We start from the raw sequence: 12,002 nt of genomic DNA, 5'->3' as shown, positions 1-12,002 counted from the left end.
CAAAGCATACCTTATGCCAACCTTTCAGAGGCCACTTTCTCTTCTTCAGTAGGTAGCCTTCCTGCTTCTGTGGCTCTTGGATATTACTCATACTATCTCGAAGTCCTTCCACAATCTCCCAGCTATCCTGTTTAAGAAAAAAAAGTCAAAACAAATTGAAGTATTCACAATATTTTTAAAATACACGCACTTCACAGTAGGCTACAGAGCACTGCACATTTTAGTCCCTTCTCGGTAATTTATTAAAATGTTAACTCAGTTGATTTCCTATATTCCACTCTGCTCCCTAGAACTGCCTCCATAGATGTTTCAAATATAGTACATTTTAATAACTTCTCAGTTGTGTGTGACTCATAACACTAACGTTCTAAATGTGAATTCTGGAATGAACTGAAGTGGGGAGTTCATTAGTTACCAGTGACCAATAGTATAGTAAAGCTACATGTCAACACGAAGTATTAAATATTTACAAAAAATTTTAAGAGAGCTGAAAATTGATGAGCTCCCTGGCAACAACAACAACTTGTATTTATATAGCACCTTTAACATAGTAAAATGACCCAAGGTGCTGCACAGGAGTATTACAAGACAAAAAATTTGACACCAAGCCACATAAGGACAAATTAGGGCAGGTGGCCAAACGCTTGGTCAAAGAGGTAGATTTTAAGGAGCGTCTTAAAGGAGGAAAGAGGTAGAGAGGCGGAGAGGTTTAGGCAGGGAATTCCAGAGCTTGGGGCTTAGGCAACAGAAGGCACAGCCACCAATGGTTGAGCGATTATAATAAGGGATGCTCAAGAGGGCAGAATTAGAGGAGCGCAGATATCTCGGGTGTTTATGGGGCTGAAGGAAATTAGAGAGGTAGGGAGGGGCAAGGCTATGGAGGGATTTGAAAACAAAGGATAAGAATTTTGAAATCAAAGGCACTGCTTAACCGGCAAGTTAAAACTTAGTTCTGGGTTGGCTCAACTCTAACCATGATGTATTTTAATAGCAGTTATATTGCACATTTTGCAGCACTGACATTTTGACTATGTAGCAACATAACACATGTAGTACAAATGCAGCTAAATCACCTGGGCTGCACATCACACCTGCATTGGTATGGTAGTGGAATGGTTGTTACTGGACTGGTAAATCAGAGACCTGAACTAATAATCCAGAGAATGCAAGTTCAAACTGCAGTTTGAGAATTTCAATTCCGTTTTTTTTTTTTAAATTTGGAAATAAAAAGCTGGTACCAGTAAAAATGACTGTCAGATTGTCATAAAAACCTAACTGGTTCACTAATGTCCTTCAGGGAAGGAAACCTGTCATCATCCTTACCCAGTCTAGCCTACGTGACTCCAGTTTCACAACAAAGTGGTTGACTCTTAACTGCCAAGCAAAGTGGCCAAACAAGTTGAACTATCTGGGAACTTTTAAACTTTCATTCTGAATAGTCAACCGTTCTGCTGGTTCTTTAGAAACATAAAAATGTTGTCGGTATTTTGATATTGGGGGACTGCACGAATAAGCAGCGCTCTGCTTTTAGCCTATTTGAATGCGGCACAACAGTGATGCTGCCTCATTGGATCTCAACCCAGGTAGTGGCCAAGTGGCATCTGAAGCATAACAGGAGCATAATTCCCACCTATAGGATTTTCAATATAGTAAAGACTTAGAACAACAACTTGTAATATAGCACCTTTATATAATTCGGCACAGAGCCACATAAGGAGATATTAGGGCAGAGGTAAGTTTTAAAGAGCGTCTTAAAGGAGGAGGAGAACGGCAGAGAGGTTTAGGGAGGGAATTCCAAAGCTTGGGGCCTGGGCAGCTGAAGGAAAGGCCATCAATGGTGGAGTGATTAAAATCAGGGATGCGCAAGAGGCCAGAATTGGAGGAGTGCAAATATCTCAGGAGGGTTGTAGGGCTAGAGGAGGTTAGAGATAAGGAGGGGCAAGGCCATCGAGGGAAAACAAGGATGAGAATTTTAAACTTGAGACGCTGCTTAGCCTGCAAAAGTCATTTAATTTAACCAAAGCCGGCACTCTACGCGGATATAGTAAAATCACTTTGCAGCAGGTAGAATATAAAATCAATGCTTTCCTGATTATTACATTTACAGACATAGAATAAATGTGCTGCCTGCATGAAATTCTGTTCCTTCAACACTTTGGACTGCACACAATAGCTTCAGTGCTGTGCAGTGGCTACAGTTAACTTTAGCCAATAGCAGCAAAGGAAAGCTGGCACAGAGCAGTTTATGCCAACAAAGTCAAAGGGGTGAAACTTGTCTTGGGCAGTAACACAAAACAGCCGACAGCTAATCGCCAACTCGTTTTACACTTTGTCATTGACTTCAATGGAAAATAAAAATCAGGCAGAGTGCAAAATGGGCTGGTAATTCATTAATGCCCCTTTGGCACTACTGTCGAAGACAAATTTCACCCCACAGTTGCTACACTTCAAATCATATGGACAGAAGTCAGGCTATTTGGCAGCATTCTTTGACATGTACATGTTGTGGTATGTGCAACAACAGACCACATCTTTACCCACAATTCTTTCTCTTTGGCCACCACATTAAACTTTCAACTAACTATTAGTTGACTTCACCCGATAGTAGTGACTTGCATTGGGTAGGGTTCCATAACCTCCTAAAGACACCTGTACCTAGTTCAGTTATCATTGTTTAAATCCAAGTCTGGACAGTGATTTTGGGTTGACCACTGGATCGCTTCTGCCAAACCTGATCTGGTTATAACCTAGTTGAAACATACACAATTTCCATCAGGGGCTATTGGAAGCAGGAAGCCTGGCTGATTTCCACCCCACCCACCCTGACCCCCTTCCCTTAGAGCAGGGCCACTTAGGCCTATTGTGGTATCCATAGAAACAAAGATAGGAGCAGGAATAGGCCATTCGGCCCCTCGAGCCCGCTCCGCCATTTAATGAGATCATGGCTGATCATCCGAATTCAGTACCCTGTCCCTGCTTTCTCCCCATATCCCTTGATCCCTTTAGCCTTAAGAAATATATCCAACTCCTTCTTCAATATATTTAATGAATTGGCCTCAACTGCCCTGTGTGGCAGAGAATTCCACAGGTTCACCACTCTGGGTGAAGAAATTCCTCCTCATCTCAGTCCTAAATGGCTTACCCCTTATCCTTAGACTGTGACCCCTGCTTCTGGACTCCCCCGCCATCGGGAACATCCTTCCTGCATCTAGTCTGGCTAGTCCTGTTAGAATTTTATAAGTTTCAATGAGATCCCCTCTCATTCTTCTAAACGCTAGCGAATATAAGCCTAATCGACCCAATCTCTCTTCATATGTCATTCCTGCCATCCCAGGTATCAGTCTGGTGAATCTTCGCTGCACTGTCTCCATGGCAAGAACATCCTTCCTCAGATAAGGCGACCAAAACTGCACACAATACTCAGGGTGTGGTCTCACCAAGGCCCTGTACAACTGCAGCAAGGCATCCTTTCTCCTGTACTCAAATCCTCTCGCTATGAAGGCCAACATACCATTTGCCTTCTTAACCATCTGCTGCACCTGCATGCTTACCTTCAGCGACTGGTGCACAAGGACACCCAGGTCTCGTTGCACTTCCCCTTTTCCCAATCTATTGCCGTTCAGATAATAACCTGCCTTCCTGTTTTTGCCACCAAAGTGGATAACCTCGCATTTATCCACATTATACTGCATTTGCCATGCATCTGCCCAATCACCCAACCTGTCCAAATCATACTGGAGTTTCTCTGCATCCTCCTCACAGCACACACGCCCACCCAGCTTTGTGTCGTCTGCAAACTTGGAGATATTACATCTAGTTCCCTTGTCTAGGTCATTTATATATATTGTGAATAGCTGGGGTCCTAGCACCGATCCTTGTGGTACCCCACTAGTCACTGCCTGCCACTCGGAAAAAGACCCGTTTATTTCAACTCTTTGCTTCCTGCCTGCCAACCAATTCTCTATCCAAGACAGTACCTTACCCCCAATCCCATGTGCTTTAACTTTACACGCTAATCTCTTATGCGGGACCTTATCGAAAGCCTTCTGAAAGTTCAAATACACCACATCCATTGATTCTCCCTCATCTATTCTACCAGTTACATCCTCAAAAAATTCCATTAGATTAGTCAAGCATGATTTACCTTTTGTAAATCCATGCTGACTTTGTCCGATCCTGTCACTGTTTTCCAAGTGCTCTGCTATTACATCTTTTATAATGGACTCTAGCATTTTCCCCACTACCGATGTCAGACTTACCGGTCTATAATTCCCCATTTTATCTCTACCACCCTTTTTAAATAGTGGGGTTACATTAGCTAGCCTCCAATCCATGGGAACTGTTCCAGAGTCTATAGAATTTTGGAAGATGACCAGCAATGCATCTACTACTTCCAGGGCCACTTCCTTAAGTACCCTAGGATGTGGATTATCAGGCCCTGGGGATTTATCGGCCTTTAATCCCGTCAATTTCCCTAACACTATTTCCCTACAAATACTGATTTCATTTAATTCCTCCCTCTCATTAGACCCTGAGGGGGAGAAATTGGGTGAGTAGCGCCACCTGTTAGCGCCTAAAGAGGCAGTCAGTGGCTGTAGCGCCACTGGCTGCGTCTCCCACGATATTCAGTAGGGGCGCTAATGGTGGCGTTAGGCATTTGCGCTGCGCCGCCACCGATGACGTCATCGGTGTGCGCAGCGCCCCGTTCGCGATATTTGGTAGCGAACGGCGCAGTTGCGCCGTTCGCTACCTGCGCCCGGTTCACGGGGCCTTACTGTGCCGGCAGCGGCGCAAGTTAAGGTGGAGGTGCAGGGCGGCCGCCTGCCAGCACCTCCGTCCCCGGCCTCCTAACCCCCCCCACCCCCGCAGCATTGCCAGCTATTTCCCGAGAGCCCGGCACTTCTCCTTGATGCCGGGCTCATTTGCCGGCACTCGCGAGCGGGGATTGCGCTGTTGCAGGCACCTCCCCCGTAACAGTGGGAGGAAGGCCTGCAGTACCGCAGCGTGCCGTGCCGCAGCATGTGGCGCTGCGGCACGTTGCACTGCGATAATCAGTTTCAGCGCCCTAAGAGGGACGCGGAGCGCCTCGAGCCTCGCCCCGTGTCCCTCGAGGGGCGCTGAAACTGAATTTCTGGTGATCGGTATCACTCCGATCGCTGCGCTAAATCCTGCACTCAGGCGACTTTTGCGCCCCAATCCAATTTCTAGGCCTATGTTCCCCAACATCTCTGGGAGGTTATTTGTGTCCTCCTTTGTGAAGACAGAACCAAAGTATGTATTTAATTGGTCTGCCATTTCTTTGTCCCCCATTATAAATTCCCCTGATTCTGACTGCAAGGGACCTACGCTTGACTTCACCAATCTTTTTCTCTTCACATTTCTATAAAAACTTTGTCAGTTTTTATGTTCCCTGCAAGCTTACTCTCAATCTATTTTTCCCCTCTTAATTAATCCCTTTGTCCTCCTTTGCTGAATCCTAAACTGCACCCAATCCTCAGGTTTGCTGCTTTTTCTGGCCAAATTATGTGTCCTCTCCTTGCATCTTATGCTATCCCTAATTTCCCTTGTTAGCCATGGTTGAGTCACCTTTTTTGTTTTATTTTTATGCCAAACAGGGATGAACAAATTCTGTAGTTCATCCATGCGATCTTTAAAATGTTTGCCATTGCCTATCCACCGCCTATCCACCGCCAACCCTTTAAGTAACGTTCCCCAATCCATCCTAGCCAACTCGCGCCTCATACCATCGTAGTTTCCTTTATTTAAATTCAGGACCCTAGTCTCTGAGTCAACTACTTCTCTCTCCATCTTAATGAAGAATTCTATCATATTATGATCGCTCTTCCCCAAGGGGACTCGCACAAGATTGCTAATTAATCCTTTCTCATTACATAATACCCAGTCTAAGATGGCCTGATCTCTCATTGGTTCCTCGACATATTGGTCCAGGAAACCATCCCGTATACACTCTATGTTTTCTTCCCCAGCCACGATTAGTTTACTGAGGGTCTCAATCAAGGCTTTCCTAGTCTGTATGACAATACTCAAAATCCCTGAACTTACCCACTAAATCAATTTCATGTGCAACCCAAAAAGTTATTTTTTTAAGTTTAAAACAAAAACGGATTCTCATCTTCAAGCAATTTGTCAGGGCTTCTGAAATGACAGTCTTTTAAAAAAATTCTATACATTTATATAGTACCTTTGATGTCCTCAGAGCATTTCACAGCCAATTAAGTGTAGTTACTGTTATAATGTGAGCGAACGAGTCAGCCAATTTGAACACAGCAAGGTCTCACAAACTCAGATAAATGGCCAGATAATGGCCTAGAAATTCACTTGGGCGTGGGCAGCTCGCTCGCGCCCAAAAGTTAGCGCTGGGCGGGGAGGCATTAGCACACGCCGTATATTCGTCTTCTGCGCCCCAATTCGGAAGCGGGCGCTATACCAGGGTGTGCCCGCCTCCGTTTGGAGCGCTGCAACTGAATATCGGCGCGCTAGTTGCCGCAGTGCCACCCGATGCGGTGCGGCAGGCTGCGGTACTGCAGGCCTCCTCCTTCTCTTAAGGGGGAGGTGCCTGCAACGGCCGGAGCCCCGATTGCGAGTGCCGCCAAAAGAGCCCGGCACAACGGAGAAGTGCCGGGCTCCACGGAAACCAGCCGGCAATGCCGCGGGGGGGGGGGGGGCGGGGTGGAGGAGGCCGGGGAAGGAGGTGCGGGCAGGCGGCCGCCGAAAAAGCGGCCGGCCGCACCTTCAGCTTTAAAGCGCCCCACTATGGCAGCAGGACGGCCCCGTTTTCTGTTCGCTGTTTGCGCCCGCTTCGGAGGAGGCGGGCGCAAATAAATATGGGGATCGGCGCGGTTTCGGGGCGTTACGGGCCACCGCGCACACCGATGACGTCATCGGTCCCGGCGCAGCGCTAACGGCTACCGCCGCCAATACCGCTGCACTCAATTTCCGCGCTACCACCCCGCCGGCGCAAAAGACCTCTTTAGGCGCTAAGTGGGCGCAAGGCCCACTGAGTTTCTAGGCCAATGTGTTTTTAATGGAGTTGGTCGAGGAATAAATGTAGGACCCTCCCTCCCGATAGCCTGTAGCATTACGGGTTATTTGTGTAATAATTCTATAGGAGACATGGGGACTGTGGTAAACCACTGTTTGTTGTTGTTGCTGCACACTGTTGTGCCTATGCATGCCTCAGCTGACTCCGCCCCTGGCTCCACCCACATGCCCGGGTATAAAGGTGACTGCTCTGCAGCCCCCTGCCCTTTTGGATACCAGGCAACCACGACAGGCATGCTCTGTTCTTTGCTAATAAAAGCCTATTAATTAACTCTCTGTCTTTTATGAGGAATTGATAGCGCATCAATTTTATTAGCAAAACAAAATGTCGGCTACAAATGCTGAACCGACGGCGCCAAACGCTGAGCAGCAGGCGCTGCTGCGAGCCCTCAGACCAACATGCCTCGACCTAGACCCCCAAGAAGCGGGTTCGGCTACCAAATTCGCGCAATGGCTGCGTTGCTTCGAGGCTTACCTGGAAGCCTCAACTGTGACCCTAGACGAAAACAAGCTGAAAATCCTGGCTTCAAAGGTGAGCCACCAAGTTCATACACTAATCCAGGACGCGATGACCTACGCGGCGGCTATCGATCTGCTTAAAGGGCAATACGCACACCCGGTAAATACGGTCTATGCCAGGCACCTCTTAAGATCCCGCAGACAGCAGCCCGGGGAATCGGTGGAGGCCTTCCAACGGGCACTACGGATACTCGGCCAAGGCTGCGATTGCAAAGAACTATCAGCCGCAGCACACACGGAGGGACTGATCCGAGATGCTTTTGTTGCGGGTCTAAGGTCCGACTACTCCCAGCAGAGACTGTTGGAGAAGGGAGGAATAGACCTGAAAAAGGCAGTATCCCTTGCGCTCTCGCTCGACGCGGCCCACAGGAATATGGACACTTTCTCCCCTAACCGCTCCGCGGACGCCGCAACCTTGGGTCATGGGACCGCCACCTCCAACTGCTGCAGCGATGTCCAAGGCACAGAAATGTTATTTTTGTGGCCAGGCAAAACACCCCAGAGCACGCTGCCCGGCGAAAAACGCTACCTGCTCCGGCTGCGGGAAGAAAGGACACTATGTCAGCACCTGCAAAGGTAAAACCGCTAACGCCAGCAGCGCCGCGTGCGAACCGTGGGGGCAGCCATCTTGTCCGCCATCTTGGGCTTCCCCAGCCGTGTGGGGATCGGGATCATGGGTGCCGCCATTTTGTCCGCCATCTTGGACGCCTCCAACTTCAATCACGGGGGACCCGGACTCAACCACCGCCTCATCTGACGACCACATCGACTCGCTTGACCATACGCTGGCCTCCGTGACGCTGGACCAATCTCTCCCTCATCAACTGTCCAGGTCCATGATGGACATTGCGGTAAACGGCCGCGCCACTACCTGCCTTTTTGACAGCGGGAGCATGGAGAGCTTTATCCACCCCGACACGGTGCGCAGTTACTCTCTCCCGGTCCTGCCGACGCACCATCGGATCTCTATGGCTTCCAAAGCCCAGTCAGCGGACGTCAGCGGCTACTGTGTAGTGACCCGGTCAGTATGGGGCACAGAATACAAAAATTTTAAACTTCTGGTCCTGCCCCATCTCTGTGCTGCCGTTCTACTGGGGTTGGATTTTCAGTGCCACCTTAAAAGTGTCACATTAGCGTACGACGGACCCCTCCCCCCACTCACAGTCTGCAGCTTTTAAATCGCCCGCCGCACACTATTTGCAGCCTCTCCACCCTTAAAGTCTCCCCCCCCTCCTTGTTCGCTAACCTCACCCGCGACTGTAAGCCCATCGCTACCAAAAGCAGGCGTTACAGTGCCGGTGATAGGAGCTTCATTAAATCCGAGGTAGCGAGACTCCTGAAGGAAGGGATTATTGAGAGTAGCACCAGCCCATGGCGAGCACAAGTGGTGGTGGTGAAGACTGGCGGAAAACAGCGCCTAGTTATTGACTACAGCCAGACGATCAATCGCTACACCCAGTTGGATGCATACCCACTCCCCCGCATATCTGACATGGTCAATCAGATAGCACAATACCGGGTGTTCTCGACGATTGATCTGAAGTCGGCATACCACCAGCTCCCCATCAGGGCTGAGGACCGCCAGTACACAGCTTTTGAAGCTGACGGTCGTCTCTACCACTTCCTCAGAGTTCCCTTCGGCGTCACCAACGGGGTTTCAGTCTTCCAACGGGAGATGGACCGGATGGTTGACCAGAACGCGCTTCAGGCCACTTCCCCTATCTAGACAACGTCACCATCTGCGGCCACGACCAGCAGGACCATGATGTTAACCTAGAGAAATTCCTCCGTACGGCCCAGCGGCTGAATCTAACATACAAGGACAAATGTATGTTTCGTACCACGCGCCTTGCCATTCTTGGCTGCGTAGTGGAGAACGGAGTCATCGGCCCCGACCCCGACAGAATGCGCCCCCTTATGGAGCTCCCCCTCCCCCACTGCCAAAAAGCACTGAAGAGATGCCTAGGGTTTTTCTCGTACTATGCTCAGTGGGTGCCCAACTATGCGGACAAAGCCAGACCCCTCATCAAGTCCGCCTCCTTCCCCCTGACAGCAGAGGCATGTGCAGCCTTCACTCTCATAAAAAGAGATATTGCGAAGGCCACAATGCACGCAGTGGATGAGTCCATCCCTTTCCAAGTGGAGAGCGATGCATCCGACTTTGCCCTAGCTGCAACCCTTAACCAGGCGGGGAGACCCGTGGCCTTTTTCTCAAGGACCCTCCAGGGCCCCAAGATTCGACACTCCTCTGTCGAAAAGGAGGCTCAGGCCATTGTGGAAGCTGTGCGACATTGGAGGCATTACCTGGCCGGAAAACGATTTACCCTGCTCACTGACCAGCGTTCAGTAGCTTTTATGTTTAATAATAAGCAGAGGGGCAAGATCAAGAACGACAAGATCTTGAGGTGGAGAATCGAACTCTCCACCTACAATTACGATATCTTGTACCGGCCCGGGAAACTCAATGAGCCCCCAGATGCCCTATCACGTGGTACATGCGCCAACGCGCAGGTTGATAGACTGAAGACCCTCCACAATGACCTCTGCCACCCGGGCATCACCAGGTTTTTCCACTTCATCAAATCCCGTAACCTGCCCTACTCCATCGAGGAGGTCAGGACCATGACCAGGAACTGCCAAATCTGTGCCGAGTGCAAACCGCATTTTTATAGGCCAGACAGAGCAAGCCTGATCAAGGCCACTCGCCCCTTCGAGCGGCGATTTTAAAGGGCCCCTCCCCTCCTCTGACCGCAATGTGTACTTCCTCAATATAATTGACGAGTACTCCCGTTTCCCATCCCTTGCTCAGACATGACCAGTACCACGGTCATTAAATGTCTGAATGACCTCTTCGCCTTGTTCGGTTTCCCTAGCTATATTCATAGCGACAGGGGCTCATCCTTTATGAGCGACAACTTCGTCAATACCTGCTCGCGAGAGGTATTGCTACAAGCAGGACCACCAGCTACAACCCCCGGGGGAATGGCCAGGTGGAAAGAGAGAATGCGACGGTCTGGAAGGCAGTCCTTTTAAACTTGAAATCTAAGGGCCTTCCGACCTCTCGCTGGCAGGAGGTCCTCCCTGCGGCGCTCCATTCCATTCGGTCACTGCTTTGTACAGCCACCAATGCCACCCCTCATGAGAGAATGTTCTCCTTCCCCAGGAAGTCCACATCGGGGATCTCGTTACCGACATGGCTGACTTCTCCAGGACCCGTCCTACTGCGGAAGCACGTGAGGTCCCATAAGGCGGACCCCCTGGTCGAGAGGGTGAGCCTCCTCCACGCCAACCCTCAGTATGCTTACGTGGTGTACCCGGACGGGCGGGAGGACACAGTCTCCATACGAGACCTCACACCTTCGGGTGCTCCCGAAACACTTCCTTCGCCACCCACCACTACCCACGCCTACCCCCAGTATGCTTACGTAGCGTACCCGGGCGGGCAGGAGGACACAGTCTCCACACGAGACCTCGCACCTTCAGGTGCCCCTGAGACACCACCATCGCCACCCACCACTACCCACACCCCGACCCCTGTAGATGGCATGCCGCAGCCCCAGGACCCACCATTGACTACACAACCTCTCAACGAGACGCCAGGTTCGGCGTTGGATGCTGCACCATCACCGCCGCTGCTACGACGATCAGGACGGCATACAAGGCCACCTGATAGACTTAATTACACGAACTTTTAGTTTACATGAACTTTTAGTACACTTCACCCCGCCGGACTCAATTTTAAACAAGGGGTGAATGTGGTAAACCACTGTTTGTTGTTGTTATTGTTGTTGCACACTGTTGTGCCTATGCATGCCTCAGCTTACTCCGCCCCTGGCTCCACCCACATGCCCGGGTATAAAGGTGACTGCTCTGCAGCCCCCTGCCCTTTTGGATACCAGGCAACCACAAGAGGCATGCTCTGTTCTTTGCTAATAAAAGCCTATTAATTAACTCTCTGTCTTTTATGAGGAATTGATAGCGCATCAGGGACAAGGAAGCCCCATCAGCTGGGTGCATTTAACTACTGTTGGTAACTTTTCTAATGCCAGTTTTATTTTGCAAAACTACTTCAGTGCAAAAGGTCCAGTAATAACCTAGAGCTCACTGTGCTGTAAAATCCATTCCACTTGTGTTGTAGAACAGATACAATATCATGTGAATATAACTTTAGTGAATGGCTATTAGATAAGCATGGCTAGATACATCAAGATTCAGCATCAAAAAATTGATTAGTTGCTGTTGATATTTAATTAAAGCAATGTGAAATTTTTGTAATCCACTTAACAGGCTAGAGTCCATTACTGTTCAATGCCCAACTTATACAATTAAGTGCCTTGTTCTGTTTTTGCTGTTTAGCTCCTGCTGATGTTTATAATTACTTATGGATTTACATTTGTTATTGCAAGACAGATATGTGAACA

At 49.2% G+C, this 12,002-nt stretch overlaps 1 protein-coding gene across 4 annotated transcripts in view; it reads right to left on the bottom strand.

The window, feature by feature from the left end:
• osbpl3b (oxysterol binding protein-like 3b) overlaps window positions 1-12,002 on the bottom strand; it is a 307,799-nt gene that overhangs the window by 192,646 nt on the left and 103,151 nt on the right. For all 4 annotated transcript variants that reach the window (XM_085988683.1, XM_085988680.1, XM_085988679.1 and 1 more), the window contains one exon: window positions 11-127. In XM_085988683.1, the coding sequence (XP_085844809.1) occupies window positions 11-127 (117 nt within the window). The remainder of the gene's footprint in view (window positions 1-10; window positions 128-12,002) is intronic.

The sequence above is a fragment of the Somniosus microcephalus genome, chromosome 5, assembly GCF_052327205.1.
Source record: "Somniosus microcephalus isolate GS21.2 chromosome 5, FLI_Smic_1.0, whole genome shotgun sequence".
NCBI lineage: Eukaryota > Metazoa > Chordata > Chondrichthyes > Squaliformes > Somniosidae > Somniosus > Somniosus microcephalus.
Note: the sequence above shows the minus strand (reverse complement) of the source record. Positions and strands in the feature narration are given on the sequence as shown.